A 26891-nucleotide genomic window follows, 5' to 3' on the forward strand; every position below is an offset into this window, starting at 1 on the left:
GAAGAGAAATTGTAATTCTTATTGTCAGGCCCGACTGGTAGCGAGTTATGCACTCCACAGTTGAAGCTTTATTAGTGGAAATACCAGATCCGTCCAACACAGCTTGGATCGAACTCCTAGATTTTGTCCTTTGGAAAAAAAAATACCAATGAGGCAAAACAGAGTGAACTAGGCTCTTGATGATTCAAAGGAAATGTAGATTTACAAGGTCATAAATTTTTTCAGGAAGAAGTAAACACGGACTCTGTTACACTGATTTGCACCTCTGTTCCTGAATACCACTGTTGGCATTCTGAATGCCAAATGCAGTGGGTAAAAAAAAGAAATAAATTGAATTATTTTGTATCAATGCTAGACTAGTTTAATGGGAGTCTCACTCCTATATTGGCCTAGCTATGTATGTAATTGAGGTACACTAGTTCCCAAGTGCACACGGTTGCCAATCCATTTTGGAGAATGCAAAAATTAGCTGATAACATCATCGGAGTAGTAAAGTTTTAGTGAATAAAGTTTATTTGGAGGAAAAAAGTTAGTATGCATAAACAGGCTGATATAAGGTTTGCACCCTTTAGTGAAAATGGTTGATGCAGAACTGAATTTGTTTTTATATTTCTTGTTTGTTTCGATTTCTTGCGTATTATTGGGACAAAATGCCATTAGCTGTACATATTCAATGACATGTTATAATTAATCTTTAGTGACGCCTCTGTATTACTCAGTGCTCGCTTTATTTTTAAGGAATTGAAGCACCACGTGGACTCCGTGTGACTGATACCACCTCCTCCTCTTTATTCATAAGATGGGATAAACCCCAATTTCTACCTGATCGATATATTGTGACTCTGATCCATCCAAATGGCAAGGAAAAGAAAATGAAGATCCCTGGAAAGATGGACAGAGCAAAAGTCTCCGGACTGGAGGCAGATATAGAATACAGAATCATACTTAGAACAGAGAAGGAACAGGAGCAAAGCCAGGACACAGAGGCCACTGGAGTCACAGGTGACAAAAGGGCAATGGTGGGGGCGGGGGTGGCGTGAAGGAGTGCTGTCCTTTATATCTTTATGATATATTTAATCCCTGAAGGTTTCCAGGGTCTGTCCTCTCCAGAGTGGATTCCAACTACTGCTTTTCTTCTCAGGAATTTAAAATAATGAAATAATCCAAAAGGGAGAATTAAACCTTGTCGTAGTGTTCATGCTTATTGCTTGAAGCCCAAGTTCAGAGATATGAGATGAACAATGATTAAGCCTACAAAAAATTATCCATAAATATACTTTGGATGGACTAACTCTTTAAATGTAGGTAATGTCTATTCAATCTTTTATTTCTGGATGGAGAAAGACGGGGCTTGATTACTTGTTCTGTTTTTTGCTATACATGTCCCTGATAGGTTTAGGTTTCAGCTGAATCAGAGCTGTTCCTCTGGGGAATCAGCATTTTAAATACTCCACAACATTGTGTAGATAATGTATTCCAAAAAACGTGAATCAAAAAGCTCAGGTTACAGCAGAAACTTGCTTGTCTTGGCCAGGTTGTGGATGTAGGGTGATCTCCCTGCCAGGGTCTTGGACAGAAAGCTTGGGCAAGGGATCAAAGTCCATATCACTTATCTACTCCCCCCAGGCATAAAATAAAATAAAAATATTTGAATCCTACTTTAACATAGCAATGAAAGACTAAAATGTGAAAAGTGTCTCAAAACATTTAATCAAAATTTTGTGTTTTTTTATGTGCCCTTGTGTTTTTGGTTACAGCTGAACAGGGGTCTAGCCGGAGATTTTGGATCAGACTTGCAGCTGACTTTATTTTAACATTGATTGCTTTTCTTTACAGGATTTTCTCCCCAGGCACAGTGGATAAAATCTACACTTCTAATTTCTGAACTGTAAATTCTTCTTATTTTTAAATTGTAAATGTTTAAAGTTTTGAAAAATTTGCACATTTGTACAAGTCCCATATTAAATGTTGGACAACTAGTTTCCTGTTAGCCCTTGTACACACAGTCGGACATTCTGACGGAAAATGTCCGATCAGACCGTGTTGACGGATAATACGACCGTGTGTGGGCTCCATCGGAGTGTTTCCGTCGGAATATCCGACCGACAAAGTTTTAGAGCTGGGATATAAAATTTTCCGACAACATGATCCGATCGGACTTTGTCCGATCGTTTGTAGAGAATTCCGATCGAACAAAGTGCCACGCATGCTCAGATCAAATTCCTAGACCAAAGCTATTGGCTACTAGCCTGAACGTAGTCCCGTCGTGACGAAATAACGTCATCACGTTACGTACGATCGGATTTTCCAACAACTTTGTCTGACCGTGTGTATGCAACACCAGTTTCAGACAAAATCTGTCAGACAAAATCCAACGGATTTTGTTTGCGGAATGTCCGACAGTGTGTACAAGGGCTAAGAGTTGTAGATGTCACCCTGCTATACTGTATATCTGGTTTCCTGTTGGATGAATGGAGGGGAGATTCTAACCCCTCCTGACGGACACATTTTGAGATTGCCAACACTGAGCCAACAATATTGAGCATTTTACAATTGGTTTGAGACCATCTTTGAATTTCTTATACATTTTAATTAGCAACAAGGATCTTCACTATTCTATAAGGTAGCAGTTGCGTCAACTAGTCCTGCAGTGTAATATTCTTTCAGCTACATCCTCATAACTATGTGATTGATGAAGAGTTTTTATTAACAAATTAACAAGGTCTTGAGGCCAAAATAGCTCAGACTAAAGCCCTAACTGATTCCTACAGCATTTATTGACTTCATATCAGATATTCAATGGGTTGTCTAGTTTTAATAATAAACCATTTATATTAGGCTACACACAGAGGTCACCACCTGCTAGTATTCTCAATCAAACAGACTAAGGCCCCTTTTCCAGCTGAAGAAAAACAGCCCCAAAGCATGATGCTGCCACCACCATGCTTCACGATGGGTATGGTGTTCTTTTGGTGATGTGCGGTGTTGTTTTTGCGCCAAACATATCTTTTTAAATTATGGCTAAAAAGTTCAACCTTGGTTTCATCAGACCATAACACATTTCTCCACATTTGGGGACCTCAGAGGTGATTTGCAAAATTTAGCTGGGCTTGGATGTTTTTCTTGGTAAGAAAGGGCTTCTGTCATGCCACTTTACCCCATAGCCCAGACATATGAAGAATATGGGAGATTGTTGTCACGTGTACCACACTCACATACACTGGTTCTTACAGAGACCCAGTATGCCTATGTACTGGGGTTGCAATTTCAAATTTCACTGCAGGTAACATTTTTGACTTAATGCTACTGGTCTCGTTGCAATTCAAGCTTTTTTAGAAGGTAAGAATACCTCTGTGCTACTACCATGTTCTACACTATACAGTCAGTGGATATACAGTGGTGTGAAAAAGTGTTTGCCCCCTTCCTCATTTCCTGTTCCTTTGCATGTTTGTCACACTTAAGTGTTTCGGAACATCAAACCAATTTAAACAATAGTCAAGGACAACACAAGTAAACACAAAATGCAATTTGTAAATGAAGGTGTTTTTTTTTATTAAAGGTGAAAAAAAATCCAAACCATCATGGCCCTGTGTGAAAAAGTGATTGCCCCCCATTGTTAAAACATACTATAACTGTGGTTGTCCACACCTGAGTTCAATTTCTCTAGCCACACCCAGGCCTGATTATTGCCACACCTGTTCACAATCAAGGCATCACTTAAATAGGAGCTGCTTGACACAGTAAGGTCCACCAGAAGATCCTTAAAAGCTACACATCATGCCGAGACCCAAAGAAATTCAGGAACAATTGAGAAAGAAAGTAATTGAGATCTATCAGTCTGGAAAGGGTTATAAAGCCATTTCCAAAGAAGCTTTGGGAATCCAGCGAACCACAGTGAGAGCCATTATCCACAAATGGCGAAGACATGGAACAGTGGTGAACCTTCCCAGGAGTGGCCGGCCGCCCAAAATTAACCCAAGAGCGCAGCGACGACTCATCCAAGAGGTCACAAAAGACCCCAGAACAACGTCCAAGGAACTGCAGGCCTCACTTGCCTCAGTTAAGGTCAGCGTTCATGCCTCCACCATCAGGAAAAGACTGGGCAAAAATGGCCTGCATGGCAGAGTTCCAAGGAGAAAACCACTGCTGAGCAAAAAGAACATCAAAGCTCGTCTCAATTTCTCCACAACACATCTTGATGATCCCCAAGACTTTTGGGACAACATTCTGTGGACCGATGAGACAAAAGTGGAACTCTTTGGAAGGTGTGTGTCCAAGTATATCTGGCGTAGAAGGAACACTGCATTTCAGAAAAAGAACATTATACCAACAGTAAAATATGGTGGTGGTAGTGTGATGGTCTGGGGCTGTTTTGCTGCTTCAGGACCTGGAAGACTTGCCGTGATAAAAGGAACTATGAATTCTGCTGTCTACCAAGAGATCCTGAAGGAGAATGTCTGACCATCTGTTCGTGTACTCAAGCTGAAACGAACTTGGGTTCTGCAGCAGGACAATGATCCTAAACACATCAGCAAGTCCACCACCGAATGGCTGAAGAAAAACAAAATGAAGACTTTGGAGTGGCCTAGCCAAAGTCCTGACCTGAATCCTATTGAGATGTTGTGGTATGACCTTAAAAAGGCCGTTCATGCTCGAAAACCCTCTAATGTAACTGAATTAGGACAATTCTGCAAAGATGAGTGGGCCAAAATTCCTCCAGGACGCTGTAAAAGCCTCATTGCACGTTATCGCAAACGCTTGGTTGCAGTTGTTGCTGCTAAGGGTGGCCCAACCAGTTATTAGGTTTAGGGGGCAATCACTTTTTCACACAGGGCCATGATGGTTTGGATTTTTTTTCACCTTTAACCACTTGGGTACCGCGCTATTGCAAAATGACGGCAATAGCGCGGACCCACATTTTCGGGACTACGTCTATTGACGTAGTCCCGGTTACGAGCGGCCTGCGCGCCCCCTGAGGGGCGCGCGCGGCGCGCTCTGTGATCGGCGAGTCCGTGAGACTCGCCTGATCACCGATCCGTGTAAGGGGTCGATCCCGACCCCTTATCACGTGATCAGCTGTCAGCCAATGACAGCTGATCATGTGATAAAACGGAGCCGGTAATCGGCTAGTATTCCTCCTCGCGCTGACAGCGCGAGGAGAAAAAAAAAAAGCCGATCGCCGGCGGCCGTGTTCGGGACATCAGTCCCGATCACGGCCAGAAATTTAAACGGACACCTGCCCCCTGCCAGTGCCCACCTGCCACCCGCAGTGCCATCCTGAAATAAAGTAAGTGCCCCCCTGTCAGTGCCACCCAGCAGTGCCCATAGTGCCCACAGTGCCACCCAGCAGTGCCCACAGTGCCACCCAGCAGTGCCCACAGTGCCACCCACAGTGCCACCCAGCAGTGCCACCAACAGTGCCACCAAAATCTGCCTCAAAGGTGCTGCACCCCAGTGCCGCCCATCAGTGCCCAGCAGTGCCGCCCATCAGTGCCCAGCAGTGCCGCCCATCAGTGCCCAGCAGTGCCACCTATCAGAGCCACCTATCAGTGCCACCTATCAGTGCCCATCAGTCCCATCTATCTGTGGTACCTATCAGTGCCCATCCGTGCCACCCATCCGTGCCACTTATCCGTGCCACCCATCCGTGCCATCTTATCTGTGCCCATCTTTGCCCATCAGTGCCGCCTTATCTGTGCCCATCGGTGCCGCCTTATCTGTGCCTATTAGTGCCGCCTTAACTATGCCTATCAGTGCCCACCAGTGCAGCCTATCAGTGCCCACCAATGCAGCCCATCAGTGCCCACCAATGCAGCCCATCAGTGCCCACCAATGCAGCCTATCAGTGCCGCCTAATCAGCGCACTTCAATGAAGGAGAAAAATGACCCGTTTGCAAAATTTTATAACAAACTATTAAAACATGATTTTATTTTTTAATTTTTTTGCATCTTTTTTTGTTTGTTTAGCAAAAAATAAAACTCCGAGCTGTAACTAAATACCACCAAAAGAAAGCTCTATTTGTGGGAAAAAAATGATAAAAATTTCATTTGGGTACAGTGTTGTATGCCCGCGCAATTGTCATTCAAAGTGCATCAGCGCTGAAAGCTGAAAATTGGTCTGGGACTGAGGGGGGTTTAAGTGCCCAGTAAGCAAGTGGTTAATAAAAAACACCTTCATTTACAAATTGCATTTTGTGTTTACTTGTGTTGTCCTTGACTATTGTTTAAATTGGTTTGATGTTCCGAAACACTTAAGTGTGACAAACATGCAAAGGAACAGGAAATGAGGAAGGGGGCAAACACTTTTTCACACCACTGTAAAAAGTCTACACACCCATTAAAATGTCAGGTTCCTGTGATGTAAAAAAAAATTAGACAAAGATAAATCATTTCGGAACTTTTCCCACCTTTAATGTGACCTATAAACTGTACAACTCAGTTGAACAACAAACTGAAATCTTTTAGGTGGAGGGAAGTAAAAATAAAAAATGAAAATAATATGGTTGCAAAAGTGTGCACACCCTTAAACTAATACTTTGTTGAAGTACCTTTTGATTTTTTAATTACAGCACTCAGTCTTTTTGGGTATGAGTCTATCAGCATGGCATATCTTGACTTGGCAATATTTGCCCACTCTTTGCAAAAACACTCCAAATCTGTCAGATTGTGAGGGCGTCTCCTGTGCACAGCCCCATTTAGATCACCCCACAGATTTTCAATTCAGGTCTGGGCTCTGGCTGGGCCATTCCAAAACTTGAATCTTCTTCTGGTGAAGCCATTCCTTTGTTGAATTGGATGTATGCTTTGGGTCGTTGTCATACTGAAAGATGAATTTCCTCTTCATGTTCAGCTTTCTAGCAGAAGCCTGAAGGTTTTGTGCCAATATTGACTGGTATTTGGAACTGTTCATAATTCCCTCTACCTTGACTAAGGCCCCTTTTCCAGCTGAAGAAAAACAGCCCCAAAGCATGATGCTGCCACCACCATGCTTCACAGTGGGTATGGTGTTCTTTTGGTGATGTGCAGTGTTGTTTTTACGGCATACATATCTTTTGAAATTATGGCCAAAAAGTTCAACCTTGGTTTCACCAGACCATAACACATTTCTTCACATGCTTTTGGGGGACCTCAGAGGTGATTTGAAAAATTTAGCTGGGCTTGGATGTTTTTTTTGGTAAGAAAAGGCTTCCGTCATGCCACTTTACCCCATAGCCCAGACATATGAAGAATACGGGAGATTGTTGTCACATGTACCACACAGCCAGTACTTACCAGATATTCCTGCAGCTCCTTTAATGTTGCTGTAGGCCTCTTGGCAGCCTCCCTGACCAGTTTTATTCTCGTCTTTTCATCAGTTTTGGAGGGACATCCAGTTCTTGGTAATGTCACTGTTGTGCCATATTTTCTCCACTTGACTGTCTTCACTGTGTTCCATGGTATATCTAATGCCTTGGACATTCTTTTGTACCCTTCTTCTGACTGATACCTTTTACCAATGAGATCCCTCTGATGCTTTGGAAGCTCTCTGTGGACCATGGCTTTTACTGTAGGATGCGACTAAGAAAATGGCAGGAAAGACCTACTAGAACAGCTGAACTTTATTTGGGGTTAATCAGAGGCACTATAAATGATGGCAGGTGTGTACTGACTACTATTTAACATGTGTTTGAATGTGATTACTTCATTCTGAACACAGCTACATCCCCGGGTTATAAGAGGGTGTGCACACTTATGCAACCACATTATTTTAGTTTTTTGTTTTTACTCCCCCCTCTAAAAGATTTCAGTTTGTTTTTCAACTGAGTTGTACAGTTTATAGGTCACATTAAAGGTGAAAAAAGTTCTGAAATTATTTATCTTTGTCTGATTTTTTTTACATCACAGAAACATTTTAACAGGGGTGTGCAAAATGTAATATTCACTGTATATACACTATATAAAGATTGTGGACACCTGGCCATCTCACATGAACTATAAGTAAGCTATAACACCAACACTATAAACAAAACTATACAACATTAGCACATTTAGGTGTTTTTAGAGAAGGCTATTAATAATGCTACAGGACACAAATACATTCTAGACAGTGGTGCCTGTCCAACCTTGTGGCAACAGTTTGGAAAAGGCCATTTTCTGTTCCAGCATGACTGGGCCCCTGTGTAAAAGGCACAGATTGACGAGTTTGAGGTGGAGCAACCCAAATACTCCACACAGAGCCCTGACCTCAGTCCTACTAACACCTTTAGGATGAATTAGAATGCTATTAGTGAGCCAGGTCTTCTTGTCCAATATCAGTACCTGACCTTACTAATGCTCTTTGGGCTAAATGAGCAGAAGTGTTTACAGACACACTCGAAAGTCTTATGTAAAGCCATTTGCAGATGAGTGGAGGCTGCTATAGCTGCAAAGGGGTGGGCCAGCTCCAATTGAATGCCCATGTTCATATAGTAGTAATAGTTGTCAGCAAAATGTGTCTATATAGTGTAGCTGATATTATTGTTTTTAATTGTATCCAAGCACCAAAACAAAATCGTAATATATTACAGCTTGCCAGTCCTTAAATTATGAATGATGGGCTACACTATTTTTCTTTTCCAGGCTTTTTCCTCTTTATTTTCACCTTGTAATCCAGTCAATCACACACACACCACATGTCCTAGAAGGGCTATGGTTACTTACTTATACCACTGTATCTATAGAAGAAGCTATGCTTGTCACCCAGGCTAGACCTCAAACATGTCTATTTATCTACATTACATTGGGGGGAATTAGTCAGTTACATAAAGAGTATAACATTGTTTGAGCTTTCAGTTCAGTTCGCAAGAAGTGACAAGGACACTGCATTTTTGGCTCCATCAACATTTATTTTCGCCATTGGCTGAAAATGCTCTTAGCCTCAAATTCAAATATTAAATAGTCTTATTCATAATAACATTTAAACATGATGACAAAGCAATTCATTGTATAGCCTATTTCTGAATCAATGCTAAATAATTGATATTGGTTGCAAAGGTCAATGTGGACATTTTTACATAAATAATTTTACTTTTGATACAATGTATTCAAATAATAATAATAATAAAAAACCTTGACAATACTATATTCAAAATTCCAGAGAATATAACACATTCATGTTTGCATACCAAATTTAATCATCTAATAATTACATTTTTTAGAGCATTTGTGAAAGTTATTTTTGATCAACTTGAAATAGTATAATTAACCGTTAAAGTTTTGCAATAATGTTCATGTAGCTAACTTTTTTGCATCTCATATCACCACAGTTGCACCACAGCTTATGAAAGTCTCATTTCTTTCTTATGAACCAGGACTGTTTATCTCATCGAGACTTGAGAATACTTTACAGATGTTTACTTTTTAAATGTTGAACAATATAGTTCATCTTAGATTTTATTATAAGTAGGGTAACTGTCATCTTCTTAATTTGATGCTTTACTAGCTGGAGAAGAAAGAAAGCGTTTGAATGTTGAGGAGAAAGACAAGGACCGTGAAGCAGTGGGAACCTCTCGTACCGTCGATACCTCTGAAACTACGATACAGAGAAATCAACATTTTTCATTGGTTCCCAAAAAAGACCTCTCACTAGGAGGGGAGGATGATGGTATTCTTACCAAGGAAACTAGAGAGATCATTACAGGAGGAAAAAAGGGAAGCAAATTAATACATACAACAAAAAACATAACAACCATTATTACAACCATATACCAAACCCATCGTCTTGAGAATGGAAGGGTAGTTATTGTCCACAATGAAACTGAGGATTTAGATTACTCTTCTAACATACCATCTCATGGTGAAGAGGAGGAGATTTCATCAAAAAGAGTAAAGGTGGGTGGTGATTTAGGCAAAGTAGACCCCCCGGATAGTAATAATAACTTACCAGGAAGGAAAGCAGAGAAATGGATGATTACAAAGAACATTACCCATATCACAACAGTTTCTAAAGAAATTCCAACCAAATTGCAAGAAGGAGAAATAGAAGATGTACATCGAACTACAAGCACCCATTCTAAAGTTCGCCTTCCTAGTGGTGGACGTCTACCAGAAACTTCCAGTGTTGCGAAAAAGCTTCGGGAGATTGAATTGTTGAAAAAGAAAGCAGTAAGTCAGTCTAGCAATGATGGAGAACCTACCCAAGTTTATCCAGAGGGTCCATCTAGTCCATCACAAACTGAAGCTACTATCTATAAATTACCCCCCACTGTACATAAGGATCATATGGGTAGTTTAGAAAGTGAGATAACACCAGAAGTACCAGCAAAAAGCTATTTTGAAACTGAACAGACAGGAGCTAATGAAGAAAATAATTTAGGAGATGATCAATCTGATCCTACAAAATCCAGAAAGCAGATTACAACTTCAGTGAAGGTAAACAGAATTGTTAACACCAACAGAAGAAAAGTGATAGGTAGAAATGAGGACAAGGTAGTCTATAACGAGACAGTAGTGGTAGGAAGGGGAGATGCTGTCGGAGAACCCGGAGGAAAGAGCAAGAATCAAACTAAGATATTGGGACCACATATGAAGTCTGTAATTGAGAACTTACCGGAGAAACTTTCTTTATATAATGGAACATTTATTCAGCGTTTGGAGAGTTACTTAAGGGCTACTTCATACCCACTGAGAGGCAACCAAACAGTGGAATCTGTATCCAAGGCAATATTTCTTTACTTAATAAAATGGAAACCAGATAGTTTTACAGGAATGGTGTATGATCGCCTACCTCAAAAGACTCCAGGTGCCAAGGGGAACTCTGAACCCATTGGGGCATCACGATTGCAAGGAAGTTTTGGAAACGCAGAAAATAGTTTGCCTAATTTAGGCAATACTACACATCAAACAAACGAGGGAGCTGTATTGGTGCCAAAGTCAGACTCTTCAAAAACGGTTTCACTTCCTCCAATTGTAAAGACACTAGGAAGAGTGGAAGCTGTTGGAGATATAGACGGTTCTTCTTCTGAAGTGACAGATAAAAATGTGGATGTACAACACAAACCAAAATATGAAGTAACAAATGTGATTGATTCAGACTCATCTAAACCTATTTCTTCCAAGTCAGTATTAGATAAAATTAAAGGTTCACAAAAAGAATCTCCAAAAAGGCCTATCACACCACAGAAAAAAACCGAGAGGAAAGAAGATGAAAAAAAGTCAATTTCTGAAACAATGAAGGTAGAAGAGACCAACAGTCAAGATGAGTTGGAAAAGTTCCCACCAAGTTCACATGCTACAGATTATGAAACCTCTTCAAGGATAAGCATTTTAGGAAGACCAACCAAAAAACCCAAAGAGAAGCCTTCTATAAGCTCTGTGGTACAAATTGGTTCACCAAATGTCAACCACAGTCCAGATAATAGTTTATCTAACAAGGAAACAGGCAAAAGAGAGCACCTTTTACAAGTCATAGATGAACCTAATAATAATAAAGAGAAATCCTTAGTAATTAATCAGATTCCAGGCTCTGGTGAAATTCAAGGTAAAGTGGATCCAATCAAAAGTCCGACCTTAGCAAAAGTCCCAGGTCCTGGGAATCAAGGAAGACCTAGCATCCACCAGAGAAGTCCCACAAGCATGATCATATCATTAGAAGGTCTTGGATTTCTGTGGGACAGGGTAATAATCGTATATAGTCCATGGCCCCCCATGGATGGTGTCACTCCCCAAAAGATGGAGGTGGACAGAGGCATCAGGCAGGTGGAAATTCAGGATCTTAGCCCAGGGACCAGCTACAGATTTGACCTTCATGGGCTGCTGAGGGGCCGCTCATCCAAGTCTTACTCGTTGGTGGCGGACACAGGTACTACGTGATCTAAGTTGCAATGATTGAGCAGAGAAAGTGGGGAAGTAGGGGATACTTTTGGCAATTTTATTGGCTGCCCTCTGAGTTATCTGCTTTTTTTTGTCGCCCTGTACCCAGGTCCAACTTTCTTGGGATGTGTCATTCTCAAGCAGATTAGGAAAAGTGTTATATATGGGTTTTGTGATGACTGGTCTGAATTATATCTCAATGTGCTTTCTTTTCCTTCTTATAGGAGTGCTAAACATTGGGATCTTTCCTCTTAATTCATCTTCTCTTCCAATGAAATCTTTGTCTTTTTTTTTTCAAAATTCTGCTTTTCCTCCATTCTGTCTTTTAAGTTGAACATGTATCTTAAAACCCTCTGTTGTCATCCTGTAAGTGGACCTGTATTTTCAACATTAAAAGATGAAGCCTTTAAAATAAAAATTATTGAACTGCCTAAGTATGCACTATTTCTTTCCACAGTCCTGTTCTGACTCTTACTAGGACAAAACTATGGAACCTTGGCTGTAGGTCTCAGTCAAGCTTTCTTCCTGGGATGAACCCATTCAAGTCTATCAGATCTGTGCATACAAAAGCGTGTAGGCTGCATATCAGTAACAATCCAGCATAAGTCTGCATAGGCTACTTCTACGTTTTATGCAGGATCAAAGCATGATATGCTGCTTGCAGGTTTTGGTGTTCATTGTTCCCACACTTCTTAAAAAAAAAAAATATTTACTACAAGTACGCACTACAAGTAAATTTACTACGGAAAAAAACAACATTTTGTTGGTTGAAACAAGATTTAAGATAACTATGCTAATCACAACCAGCAAAGTTGCATTATAAAATTGTACATTATGTAGTATACCAATCCTGCTGTTATCTACTTAGTATAAAATTAAAAAGCTAAAACCTGATTGGAGAAGATAGGAATGGCACATATTTGTATATGTTCCAATATATGTTGTGGAGACAGGTCGACTTGAGTTGTGTTTATGTTCAACAAAAACCCAATAGTTGTTTTACCCTCTCTTTTTTGCTTATTTGTATTTGTTCAGTTTTTTCCCCCTCTGTCTCGATTTCCGTTATACGTTTGACCACTTACAGATGAATAACAGCACAGTTTTACCTCACAGGCCTCTCTCTTCCTCTGCCGCTCGCTCTGTGCTCACCGTATGGCAAAATGACACCGCGACTGACCTGCTGATAACACCTTTACCCTTCAGGCAATGTGAAAGCACCATTGTATATATATCATATTGTAAAAGATGTGACTGTGCAAGGGACGCGTGTAAGTGTGTGTAGACATATAGATATACATTTTTCTTGTTTAGGTGCATTTCATAGAATGGAAGAAGATATTGGCCAAATTGCTGTGTGTTCTTTTTAGCTGGTAGCTGGAGAGTTTACAAAGCAGGAACAGAATAGGTCATGCAATGCCTCATCAATTGCCATATTGAGCTTTTTAATCTAGCGTAGGGTGATCTGGTTTAAACGGGGAGTCCGTCTAAAAGAAATATCTCAGATTTTGGAATATGTTATCTTATAACCACTCTTTTAAGCATTTTTGAAAAAAATAAAAAAATTCATTCTTCCTGATCCACAAAGGCAATAGGATACTCCCAGTACAGTTAAAATACAATTCATTACAAGGCGGTTATGAGGGCCCTGCTCTACAATCTAAAGAAGCCTTTGTCAAACTTTTTAACATGGAGGACAACTTGAAGTAACTTTGAGGTTTCAAGGAACCCTTAACAATAATTACTACATTGTATATCTACAACTTAGAGTACATTAATGTGGTGGTCAGTGGGAAGATTGCTCTTTACATTGGTGGTCAGTGAAATGATTGGCCATTACATTGGTGGTCAGTGGGAAGAATGTCCACCTTATAGATAGCTAAAAAGATAATTGGTTTCAGTGGTTACTTATCTGAGAGGCTAAAATTGCTCATTGCTCAAGGAACCTCTAGCAACGTCTGGAGGAACTCTAGTTGAGAATGGCTAATATAAAAGGACAGGGAAGTGATACAAAAGGTCATGTGAGGGGATGAGTTGATGAAGAAGTAACATTTCAGTTGTTAGGTAGAGGTGAGTTTTTTTAAGGATCTTCTGAAGGTTGACAGAGTAGGAGACAGCTGGATAGATTGGTGTAGGTAGTTCCAGAAGAAGGGATAGGCCCTGTAGGAATCCTGGAGAGGAGCATGGGAGGGGATGATGGGGGACTAGAGAGCAGGTGGACTTGGGTGAAGTCTTCAGTTTGCAGAATTCAATACTTTTTCTCCAGGCGTGATGAGCTCCCTTTTATCTTTTGCAGTGACCTTAAAATAAATCAAATGTGGCACCTTTTCTCAAAAAAAGGCACTGTGGGGTAAATGATGATGGATGTCAAAATGGAGAGCTGATATCGCTGGTGAGAAATCTCACTGCTAGGGTGCCCAAGATTCCTAAAACTTGGAAGGGTGATTAAAGATGGCAATATCCATCCATCGATCCAGTTACCGATTTTTTGTGAACTTTCCCTTTAAGCAGGCAGCAAATTTTAAAATAATTCTGGTGAATCAAAATGAAAACCTAGAAACACATCTCTGAATTAAAACCCCATTCTTTAATTTGCTTTTTTTAATGCAAGCATACAATGTATATCTATACCACGCACAGAGGTACCGGTGCAATGAGCAGTGTAAACGTGTTTGTATGAGTGTATGATATATATATATTAATGACAGATGTGCATATCTTTGCTTTCCATGCCATCTGTCATTATTTTATGTAATGTATTCTAAAGGTTAAATATAAATACACGCACCCTACAATCTTGATACATGTATGATATACATAAACCTGGTAATGGTGTATGTATATAGAACATACAATTCCTCTATATATTTTTGTGTATGTGTGGGAGGAGACATACATGCACCCTACAGCCACCCACACATATATAATCATATATGCTCACTGCTTTGTAGCATGTCGTTGTGTACATGTTGCATGTAATGTTTAATGATTCAGCATGTCATTGTCAAAAGTAAGTTCATAGGTATGGTGGGAGGGGGAGGTGTGGCATAGTTGTAGAGTAGACACAAAGAGAAAAGACAAAGTTTTGGATGAGCCACAAAGGATAACATTTTCTCTTTGCCCCAACCACAGCTCCATTATCCACTATGCAACCTTCCACTCAGCTGCCAACTGAAAGGAACACGCTGCCAACTGAAAGGAACACTCTGCCACCAACCACAACCATGGCTTCTACAGGTAAGACCAATTTTTTTATGGGCTTCAAAGTCTGATATAGAATACATCCTTCTCTGTTGTCATCAATCACTGGATATAAGACCCTGTGATTAATAGACATGTGCAATTAATTTAGTTCCAAATTCATTTTTTCCGAATTTCCGAATTTTTCAATTTCCGAAATTCCAATTTTTCGGATTTCCGAATTTCCGAATTTTCGGATTTCTGAATTTCGTTTTTTTGGAATTCCGAATTTTCGGAAATTCGGAAGTTCTTAAATCAGAAAAAAAGAAAGAAAATCTATTTAATTCTAAATAATAACTAACTATTAAATTATAGGTATTGGAATTCCCTTTCAAATTTGTCTGTTAGTGAACGCAACGAGTACGAATTTATCTGAAGTTACAAATTATCTGAAATTACGAATACCGCATCTACTCAAATGGAACGTAACGATATAAAAATAAAACCTTTTTATTATTATTATGTATTATTAATTATTATTAATTTGTTCCGTTCCATTTGTTTAGATGCGGCATTCGTTATTTCAGATAATTCGTAACTTTGGGTAAATTCGTACTCATTCATTGATTCATTCATTCGTTCATTCATTCTGATCCCTCCTGTATTGATTTGTATTGTAAGTGTACTGTCTGCCCTCATATTGTAAAGCGCTGTGCAAACTGTTGGCGCTATATAAATCCTGATTATTATTAATAATAATAATAATAATAATAATAATAGTTAGTTATTAATTAAACTTTAAAACTTTTTTCTACTACAATGTACACACATCCCATTAGAAAGATATAAGAATTCAATGCTATGTCACTTGGTGAATGCAGCTAAAAGCTGCATCACCAGCTATTGGAAGGAAACGGAGGCTCCGCGACTCTCGCAATGGTTAAATAAAGTAAGGAAAATCGGGATCATGGAGAGTCTGATTCCTATGCCTCCCGAGGAAAGGGAAGCTATAGCACAAGTCTGGGCCCCATGGGAAATATTTATACAGTCAGAGGAGGGGAAGGGGTTGATTGGAGAGGAAACTGAGGATTAGATTAACTGGTCAAGCGATGTAAACCCTACCTTCTGGAGGGGTGATGTCGGATTCCTCCCCTTTTCTCCCTCTCCCCTACCCTCTTTCTGTTCCTCCCTTCCCTCCCCCTGTCCTTTTTTTTTCTTCGTTTCCTTTCCCCTCCAAGGGAGAAGGAAGGGAACCGTTATGGGGAATTGATACTGCATTGATAGGGTACAGATATTGTTTTGTTTATAAAAACGGCAAGAATATATATATTATGTTGGTTTATTAGTGATGTAGTGTAATGGATTATGTGAATATCAGAAAGTGTATCTTATATATAATTATCAACAACGGCCTATGTTCTGTATTCTTGCAAAGAAATAAAAAAATAAAAAAAAATTAATTCAACTGATTTACTTTCTTTTTTTCAGATTTTCACATTTTTGGCCTTTCAAATCTTTGAATTCCCGAATTCCGAAAATTTCGGAATTCCGAAAATCTGAAATTTGGAAATCCAAAAATCCGAAATCCAAAAATTCGTAAATTCAAAAATTCGGAAATCCGGAAAATCGAAAATTTGTAAATCCGAAATTCGTAAATCCGAAAATTCAAAATTCTGAAATTCTGAAATTCGAAATTCTGAAATTCTGAAATCCGAAAAATCAAAATGTGAAAATTCCCCAAATTTCCAAATTCCGAATTTCCAAATTTTCGATTTTCCGAATTTCCGAAAAAAGCAAAAAAACGAATGAAACTAAAACAAAAATGAACAAATTTTTTGTCAGTGCACATGTCTAGTGATTAACAAGGTATGCAGTGGGTTGGGGTAATGGGAAAGGGTGTAAAGCAGTGCCTTGAAATAACTCCTGCTCTGTGCCGAAACTTCCTTTTATAAAGTTCAGCTTTAGGAATAAGGACTCTTTATTGAATGTTGTCTTAATGTATGCATAGTGCTACACCCCAAGGAGGCGCTGTCATTTAGCCAGTCCTTTCCCAAGATTAGTGCAGAGGCACCCAGGCACACAGCAACAGTTCACTCACTCTGGCTCAGTAATCAGTCCAGGGGATGTATTTTTAGGATTTTTATTGCTGAAGTACTTGGAGAATGTATAGGGGGATAAGGGATACTCCAAATTTACTGAATATTTGCAGGAGGGCACTTCACTTTGGTAAGCCTCCTCAAACAGTCTCTATGCAGGATCAAGTCTACATGGCTAAGCTGAATCCCAGTCATAACTGCCACTGGCTCTTCCACCCAAAGAAAACAGCACAAAGTCATGAGAACAATGAGCTCAGATCAGTGCTCACAATGTCACAGGATCATCGGAAGCCTCCTTCCAGTATCCACCAGACACTCTTCAGTGAGAGGGAGGTTAATGTTCACAACGCCACAGGAAAGCCAGACCCCTTTCAACCTCCACCAGGCACTCTTCAGTGAGCTCTCCAGACCAGGTCCTTAGGTGAAATCCTTTGATTAGCTCCAAAAAAGGATCTTTACAAGTAGCCCCCAGCTTTGCCACAGCTGGGACCTTGATGAAATAATGGTAACAGTAACTGTGAGCGCAAGGTACAGTGTAATGTAAAATAGAATAATAGCAATTAAAAATCACTATTACTAAGCCTGTATTAAAAGGAGGTAATTCGTCCATAAGAACAACAATAGTCCAAAAGAAAAGAAAATGGTGGGATGGTAAGGGCAGCTGCTGTCCTCAGAGAGCTGGCTCTGTACACAGAAATAGAAGGGGAGAACAAAGGAAGCACCACCATGTGCAGTATTAGAGGCTGATTTTTAATGGCAAACTATACATAAACACTCACAAGAAGTAAGAAAGATACAGGCTCATCTGTATAAGTAGTCCCAAGGACTCCTCGAGTCCGGAAAGGGTTCCTGGTGCGTGGTGAGTTAATGGCAGGTCTGCAGCACATCCTGTGGCCACAGAAAAGGAACCGGAACCAGCGTGAAACACACGGAAGTGACGTCACGGGTCACAGGGTCACCTCCGGAGGAGATCGTCACAGAAAGGGAAGAGGGACTGACAGGCTATGCTATCGGAGCTTCAGCTCCTTCTATTGGCCTCTTGGGACCTTGATGAACATGCAGCAAACTCCAGCAGTCTACCCAGAGTGGCAGAGCCCCTCAGGCTGGGAACTCCCCCAATAGGACAAGAACTTGGCTGTTTCAAGTGTCAGCCTATTTATGTGCTCTTCCGCCACCTACTAGGCACACCTCCCCAAAGTCCCATAAATATTCAAGCTGCTTATTTTCCAGTCACTATGTTCTAGAAAAGTCTAGAATGCAGGGGGAAATAATGAAAATTGCAGCCTGTGAAACACAGAACAACCTAAATCAATCAACAACGAATCAACTGATTACAAAAAGAACTAAATTTGCTTAACATCCTATCAATCGGAGGGTGTTAGATATGTCTGTCTATGGAGTACCCCATGTCAAAGTGAAATTGGCATCTCAGTTTCTGGGTACAGTAGTCCTTGAAGTGGAATTCCAGCCAAAACCTATTTTTTTAGAGCAGGGAAAGGTTAGAAACCATGTCAGGTATGAAGTACTAGGTATAGGAGAAGAAGAGCAACAAACAAGTGGTAGAGTCCTGTTGAAAGGAATTGCTTACAATATCTCTTAAAAAGCCATCACGTTTTAAGGACCTCCTTCATTAGGGCTAAATCTTGTGCCCAAGGCATTTTTTCTGACCTTCAGGATACCTTAGGAAGTGCTCCTTATATTGTAAGTGTAGCGGCCATAACCCTTTTCAGGGTGGCCTTAACTTTTTGGGCTTACCAGTTACCTCCGCTTGGCTTGTTCTTCCACATCTAGGGGTTCCCAGGGTTGATACCCAACAACTTTGGACGCTGACATCAATAAAGTCCTTTTGAAAAGTTTTATTTTGCAGGGGTAACATCCAACAACACAGTCTCGTATAGGAACAGAGGGCAAGGGTGAAGAACTCAGGCACCTTGAACTGCAGACATAACAAAGTCTCTAGTACCACCCAGACTGGGTGCATCAAGGCTGAACAAATCTCTAGCCAGAGATTATGGTAGTCAGCACTTTGATTCAGAACTTGTAAAATCTCTGACCTTGAACAAGTTGTAACTGAAAGTGAACAAGAACCTTTTTCCTCAGTACTGGGAACGTTCTCTGTCTCCTTGAGAGTAATGGAAAAAATGTGGATTCGTCAATGTCCTTCCCAACTCAGTAACCAGGCACTTCTCAAGATGCCAGCTCGTTGGCCCTCTTCCAAAGAGTCCTCCCCCAGTCACTTTCACGAGCTGTGGTGCCTTTCCAAGCCGAGAGCACACCCGGATGCCTTGAATCCTCCCTCAGTTACTGCGCCTCGGACCAGCCTGTTCTGAGACTCGGGAACAGATGGGTCCATACCCAGACCAGGCGGGTCTATTGGGCGTAACCAACAGAAGCATGTTGCAGAGCGTCAAACCCTCCATGACCGGGGACCCCTTTCTGGGCTACCCTGGTCCAGGGAACAGGAACAGGAACAGACCGGTAGGGCCTCACAAACGAACCACACGTAACACGTGACCTCAACACCTTAAGTACCCCTCCTCAGAGGGGCCCGGCACACCCAGATTGGTTCCGAGGAAGCTAATACCCAAAACAACCAACCAGGCCTGGTTCTGGCCTGTCATGTGCACCTCACTGTACACATGACCAGGCAGAACTTGAACACAGCCCAGCCAGAACTTGAACACAGCCCAGCCAAACTGATATCAAAGTTACCCTACATAATTAACCCTCAGAACCCCATTACCGTTCTGAGGCAAAAAACTAAATTTACACATGAATGACACTTAGTCCAAAATGTCATCCACTACATAAGCAAACCCTAACAATGAACATGTCTTATTTGCTCCTTTTTATTATGCCAAATATACCTTTTAAGTATTTTTTTTACATCTGTTATATAAATAAATGTGAAAAAGAAAAAAAATCTCTTGATCCGGCCAAACATATTGTGGGCTAATAACTTCCTGTGCCCTTTGCCTGTGCTAACTGTTACCAATTACATTGTTCTTCGAGGACTATGGAGCCACATCTCGTTTTGTGTAGACCAGGAAAGCGATGTACTGTAGTTCCGTAATCCTGCCTTGTTTCTCCTTTGCCAATACAGTACGTTGAACAAGTATTGTCACCCTAGGACAATACTTGCAGGATTTTTTTTTACTTATCAAACAAATATATTAAAACACTTTCAATATCATATTTAACTCCTTGGCACCAGCCGCAGGCCTTTCGGCACCTGGGGCTTGGCGCCAAGAGGCCGCATATTTGCTTGAATTGTGGTGAATACAGCTGTGCCGAGAGAGCCCGTGGTCCTGGGACGGTTATGGGCACATAACCAAGAGCTCCCAATCGCTGCTTGTGATCGGGAGTTTTCAGATCATGTGACTGCCGTGACAACCAAATATGGCGGTCACGCGATCCTAAACCCCCTCCCCGCCTCCCGGTATCCTAAACCTCTTAAAGGGCACCGGGAAGGCACCGGTATGAAGATGTTAAGAGACCAAAAAAGGAGAAAATATCAAATTTTTTTTGTTTGGGGATTTTGATACAATAATATCAAACTAACATATGAACAGTGAGATATTGCTTTGGTGTAATTTTTATATTAGTTAATAAACTTTTAAACTCATTTTTTTTATCTTTAGTGTCTCCAAGATTTCCATTTGGGGGTCTGCAAGTGAGAGACGTTTCGAGTGACAGTGTCACCCTGGTGTGGAAGGCCAAGCCTAATGTTTTTGAATCGTTCCTGGTCCGCTATGAAGACGTGAGTGATGGCGCCACACCAAAGGAGACCTCTGTTCCCGGGCAGCAGCGTGAGGTGACACTACGGGATCTGACTCAGAACACCAGATATGCAGTATCAGTGTATGGCATAAGAGGAGGGAAGCTATCACGGCCACTGAAGGAAGAGGTGACAACAGGTATGTGAGAATGTAAAAATTGTTTAAACCATAAAGTGAACCCTTGTGTCTAATAAAGAAGCCCATATTAATTTACACCCTCCATGCAGTTTGGAAAGAGTGGGGAAGAGTTAAAAACCCTGCCAGGTTTTGGCAGCTATTGGGAAATTTGTGGATTAGTGAGTTAAATTTTCCAGACATTGAGGAGGGGTGGGAATCTTTGTCAGGTTTGCTGTCTCTGTTTTGGTTTTGGTGATCTCCTCACTTCCTATATCATCACCAAGACAGTGCTGCTGCCTAAACATACTCTGAATGCCAGTTCCCTATGTCCCTCTATTTCTGCCGGGACCTCTGAGATCTTCAAAAAACATTGATCGTGTAACTGAGCTCTAAAGGGAAAAGAGAATTCCCAGTCTGAGGTCGACAACACTGGCTGAGTGTGTGCCTTTGAGGATACACTTGGAGAGCACTTGGATTACAGTCCTTCCTTTGTGATGCTTCTGGAGCATTGGGGTGTATAAATATAATTTATTTGAAATGTATTTATCTAAAACAAATCCTGCGCTTATCCAACCTTCAAATAAATATCCTAAAAAATTCCTAAATGAAAACAAAAAAAGGAAATGTGGGAGCTACAACCCAGTAAGTCAGAATGCAGAATACTGAAAATATTAATGTATTTATCAATGTATAACACGTGGCGGCATATAACACTCACCCCAAGTTTAGGAGAGAATTTTAAGGAAAAAAACCTACATTTAAATGCCCATCAATGCAGCCTTATCAGTGTCCATCTGCAGCCTTGTCCATCATTGCAGAATGATCAGTGTCCATCTACAGCCTTGTCCATCATTGCAGAATGATCAGTGTCCATCTGCAGCCTTGTCCATCATTACAGAATGATCAGTGTCCATCTGCAGCCTTGTCCATCATTGCAAAATGATCAGTGTCCATCTGCAGCCTTGTCAATCATTGCAAAATGATCAGTGTCCATCTGCAGCCTTGTCCATCATTACAGAATGATCAGTGTCCATCTGCAGCCTTGTCCATCATTGCAAAATGATCAGTGTCCATCTGCAGCCTTGCCCAGTGTCATTGCAGCCTTATTGTTTAAAATGACTGCCGCCGAGATACACAGAGTCAGATGTCCTGTATACTCGGCTCATCTCGCAGTCCCGGCCAGTACCACCCCTTGGCCCAGCTCCTATGATGGACAGAACACAGGTCCAATGGTGGGACTGGGCATGACTGTGAGCAGAGCCGAGCCTAGCCGAGTACACAGTACACTCGGCTAGGTGTATATCAGCGGCGCTCGGTCCTCCAGACAGTGGGGATCGGCGTATAACATGCACCCACTATTTCCCCCTGATTTTAAGGGGAAAAAGTGCGTGTTATACTCCGATAAATACGGTATTTAAAAGTGACTTGGTGCACTTCTCTACATGGTCAGCAAATATTTTATAACCACAAATATATCTAACAGTGTTATCAAAAAACAAACGCAACATACAGTAGTACAATATGTGCACAATTAGTAGGCAAGTTGTATTTTTGAGGATTAATTTAATTATTGAACAACTAAATTGCTCTCATTCAATCCAAAATGTTAATAAACCTCAAACGTGAATATTTAAGAAAGTGGTTTTGGCTTTATTAGGAGAATATCTATGTATGCGCAATTATTGGGCAACTATTAGCCCCCGTACACACAGTTGGCCATTTCAACCACAAAATCCATCAGATTTTTTCCGACGGATATTGTCCGAAACTGGTGTTGCATACACACAGTTGGACAAAGTTGTCGGAAAATCTGATCGTTCGAAACGTGATGACGTTCGATTACGATGGGACTACGTTGAGGCTAGTAGCCAATAGCTTTAGTCTCATGATTTGATATGAGCATGCGTGGCACTTTGTCCGATCGGAATTCTCTACAAATGATCGGGAAAAGTCAGATCGGATTTTGTTGTCGGAAAATTTGAGATCCTGCCCTCAAATGTTTTCCAATAGAGCCCACACATGATCGGATTTTCCAACCACATGATCCAATCGGACCTTTTCCGTTGGAAAATCCGACCGTGTGTACGGGACATAAGTGTGCAGAATTATTATGCAGCTAAATGAAAAACAAGAATTTTACCATCTCTCTTATTTATTTTCATCCGTTAAAGTGAGAATAATAAACAAAATACTCAATATTTACAAATAAACATTTCTGAAATAAAAAAAAATCAGTGATCAATATAGCCCCCCCCCCTTCTTTTCAATAACAGCCATAAGCCTTCCATTCATGGAGTCTGTTAGTTTGTTGACGATCAACTTTTTGTGCAGCAGCAACCGCAGCCTCCAGACACTGTTCAGAGAGAGGTACTGTTTTCCTTCACTGTAAATCTCCTCTTTAAGAAGGGTCCACACGTTCTCAATAGAGTTTAGGCCACTGGGCACTTGTAGTGCACAGTGGATTTGCCTTTAGTAAATAACCCTCAATGTAGGGTAATCTTCTATTAACTTAAAAAAAAAAACATAATTGTATGTATTTTATATACAAGTATAAGGAGCTTCATGAAATTACTTTTACTGCAGCACTCACATTGTTGTCAGGAGTGAAAAGACTCAGCTAGGCTTTAATGCATGTTCAGTTCTGTCAGTCTAACACTGGAGACAAGCTTACCAGCACAGGTAATATCTTATCAGTGTGCTCCTGCTAACCCAATCAGTAGACTCAAATGGATAACCGGCTCAATAGTCAGATACCTGGGTACCATTTCTGGTAGGGGTGCCTAAATCACAAGACTGACTGAACATACTGTAATTACAAGTAAACTGTTTAATTGGTGGATGTGCTGATGTGTATGATCCTTTTGGCAAGAAGTTCCAAGTACTGTTTGTGAAGTTGAATGTGAAGTTCCAGTCAGTTTCTCTTATGACCCATGGAATCTCTAAAGGAGCCATTCTCAACCAGGGTTGATGCCTGTATAGATCCAGGCCAACACCAGCATGACACTAATGATCATTTTAGCTCTATGTAAGGGTAGCATGCTTCCCACTGGCCATCTTTTGTAAAGAGCATTTTTTTCCACTGGCCACCCAACAACTCATTTTGAACGCCATTCCCTGAGACCGGAATTTTTTTTCAAGGGTTCCTGTGCAGTAAAAAGGTTGAGATTGGCTGTTCTAAAGCATAACCCAATAGTTTTTTTTATAGGTTTGTAGAGCCACTGGAATTGTTCATAAACCTTGAAGGAAAGAAAGTCTATCAATATTTCTAGTAGAAACCTTCAATGTTCTCTTCAGACTCTAACCAGTATTAGAAGGATAACATCTGGAATCGAATTGGTTGCTGGAGGGAATACAGACACTCTTGTCTTCCTGCAAAACATTCCACATGCCACTGTCCAATTATAAGATACAGTATGTTGTGTAGCACAACTTATTCCTGCAAACCAGGACATATCCAAAAACTGCATCTATTTTTAGAGCAACATCTGCAGTTTTTGGAAACTCAACCGCTGGAAGTTCTTTCCCACGAAAGCTTTATCATTCCTCGTTCTCTAATATTGGCAGAGAACCAGCAATAGAGATATAGGTATCTGCAATAGATATAATGATGGCTTTGCTGTGGAGCTCTCATGGTTTCCTAAGGTAGGGGGAAACAAAGAATTTGGTCTTCTGATGTTTAGGGACATTATAGAGTTGTTGCTTTTGCAATATATAATTGATCTTCTAGGACTAAAGGGCTGATGCAGGTTGTATTTACTCTTGAAAAATGGATAATGGGATGATAGTATGCTGATGATGTTCTAATGATAGCAGAGGAATGATCTACGAGGATCTACTGATAACATCAGCATGATCCAGTGATTAATAATTTACTAGTGACTTAAGGTTTAATTCACTAAGTCAAAATATATGTATTGTGTGCCATAACAGTCTTCAGACTTTTTGCACTCTCATTTGTTGTCATCGCTCCAACAATGGTCTTTTTTGGCCAGAAGAAAATAGGTTCCCCTTGGTAGGTCCTCAGGTGTCTCTCATTGAGGCAAATACCAAATTTGGCATTAACCTCAATGAGAGACACCTAAGGACCTACCAAGGGGGACCTATTTATGCTTCCCCGTTTTTATGGGTATCAGCGCATGGATGATCTTGGAGGGTAGAGGAATCTCTCTATTCAGCCCCATTTGCTAGAGAGGATTTGGTTATTGTTCCATCCATGGTCTCTTGGTGGCTTTGCTGTGTCCAGTAAGGTCTTCATCCTGGGTGATGGGTCTAGGTTGGCAGTTGAATGAGCAGATGTTGCTTGTCACTTTCTAAGGTACTGTCTTCCCTGATGAAGAATAGATTGTTGCTAAGATTCTAAATGTGTTGGATGTTGCCAGTCTCTAACAGTTATTGTGAACCTGACATCTTGTACCACAAACTGCAGCTTGACTTATTTATGTACAATAAAGATGTGACATTGTATACTTTTATAGAAAAAGCTTCCTGTTGATTGCATTGGCATATTTTTTGGTTGCCGTTAAAATCCCATTAGAGGATTGTCTAATGCCGCATACACACGATCGGACTTTCCGACAGACCAGAGTCCGTCAGACTATTCGATCGTGTGGGCTGCAATGGACTTTTTCTTCCCAAAAGTCAGTCGGACCTAGAAATAAGACTGGCTTCAAATTTGTCCGCCGGACTCGGCTTTTAGCGGACAATCTGTTCGTCTGTGTAGTAGTCCGATGGACTAAAACCAATGCTAGGGCAGCTATTGGCTACTGGCTATGAACTTCCTTATTCTGTGTGGGTATTGCCAAGTGCATATAAAATCCCAAACAAAAATAACTTTTCTCTGTCTCTCTCTGTCTTGAGGGATGTGGCAGTTAATGCTGACCACATTGGGTTGGAAATTGCCATCTCATGTTTATAGGTGATTCTAGGAATCATGATTCGACACTGATTTAAAAAGCAATGTTTTGGTGATAATCTGTTGCTTAAACTACTGCCATAGTGATCAGTAATCTGTTGACAGCTTGAGGATAGTTTAATGACGTTTTCCTAGTGGTATGTCATATTCTCCATGCACTGTTTGTGTTTCAGTGATGGTCTAATGGAGTATTAAAGAGCAATTACAGGTACCAAGTAAAATCAATCAGTGAACCACGAAATACACAGCTATGACCTACTCAGATGGTTGACTCATTTCATTTTAATTTGAGTTTTCTATAATCCCCTACAACCAAAGAGCACCTCATAGAGTCACATTAAGCCTATGCTGTGGACATTTTCCAGTTTTATTGTTGGTAGAGAAACTCCATAGCACTGAAATTAGGCCTGTATTGGTTGAGTGTGGGAACAGCTCTCCTGCATTGCAGGCCTTGGTTCCAATAACACAAGATCACGGACAAAAAGGTGGTCTGGACACCTACAGCTATGCCTGGCTGAAGTACATCTCAATTTTTTATTTTCAATTTTGAATGGAGTGTATTTTGATGGTATAAAGTCCTCCATGTAATGGGCTATTGACTCATCATTTAATATTCCACTGTTTGACAAAGTGATAACTGATCATAGAAAAAAAATATATTGATATTTTCCTAGCAGTGTATCTGATGTCAGGGTGTCAGGAGAACCCCTATCGAACAGTCAAAATTGGGCCATGCAGCAGGGTGTTGTAACTAAAGGCTAATGCCCTTTACACACGGTCGGAAATTCTGACGGAAACAGTCAGATCGGATTATGTTGTTGGAAAATACAATTGTGTGTGGGCTCTATCAGACCTTTTCAATCGGAAATTCCAACGGAAAAAGTTTGAGAGCAGGATCTAAAATTTTCCGACAACAAAATCCGATCAGACTTTTTCCGATCATGTGTAGAGAATTCCAACGCACAAAGTGCCACCCATGCT

General features: G+C 40.7%; 1 protein-coding gene across 2 annotated transcripts in view; it reads left to right on the forward strand.

The window, feature by feature from the left end:
* The window catches only part of TNXB (tenascin XB), a 200665-nt gene that overhangs the window by 76528 nt on the left and 97246 nt on the right, over positions 1-26891 (forward strand). The window contains exons 6-9 of one of the 2 annotated variants that reach the window (XM_077483631.1): positions 739-1002; positions 9461-11818; positions 14959-15063; positions 20744-21019. In XM_077483631.1, coding sequence (XP_077339757.1) covers positions 739-1002; positions 9461-11818; positions 14959-15063; positions 20744-21019 — 3003 coding nt within the window. The remainder of the gene's footprint in view (positions 1-738; positions 1003-9460; positions 11819-14958; positions 15064-20743; positions 21020-26891) is intronic. The other variant, XM_077483640.1, reaches the window with a different exon arrangement.

This window comes from Lithobates pipiens, unplaced genomic scaffold, assembly GCF_037356315.1.
Source record: "Lithobates pipiens isolate NorthernLeopardFrog02 unplaced genomic scaffold, aLitPip1_a1.2 Scaffold_1, whole genome shotgun sequence".
Lineage (NCBI taxonomy): Eukaryota > Metazoa > Chordata > Amphibia > Anura > Ranidae > Lithobates > Lithobates pipiens.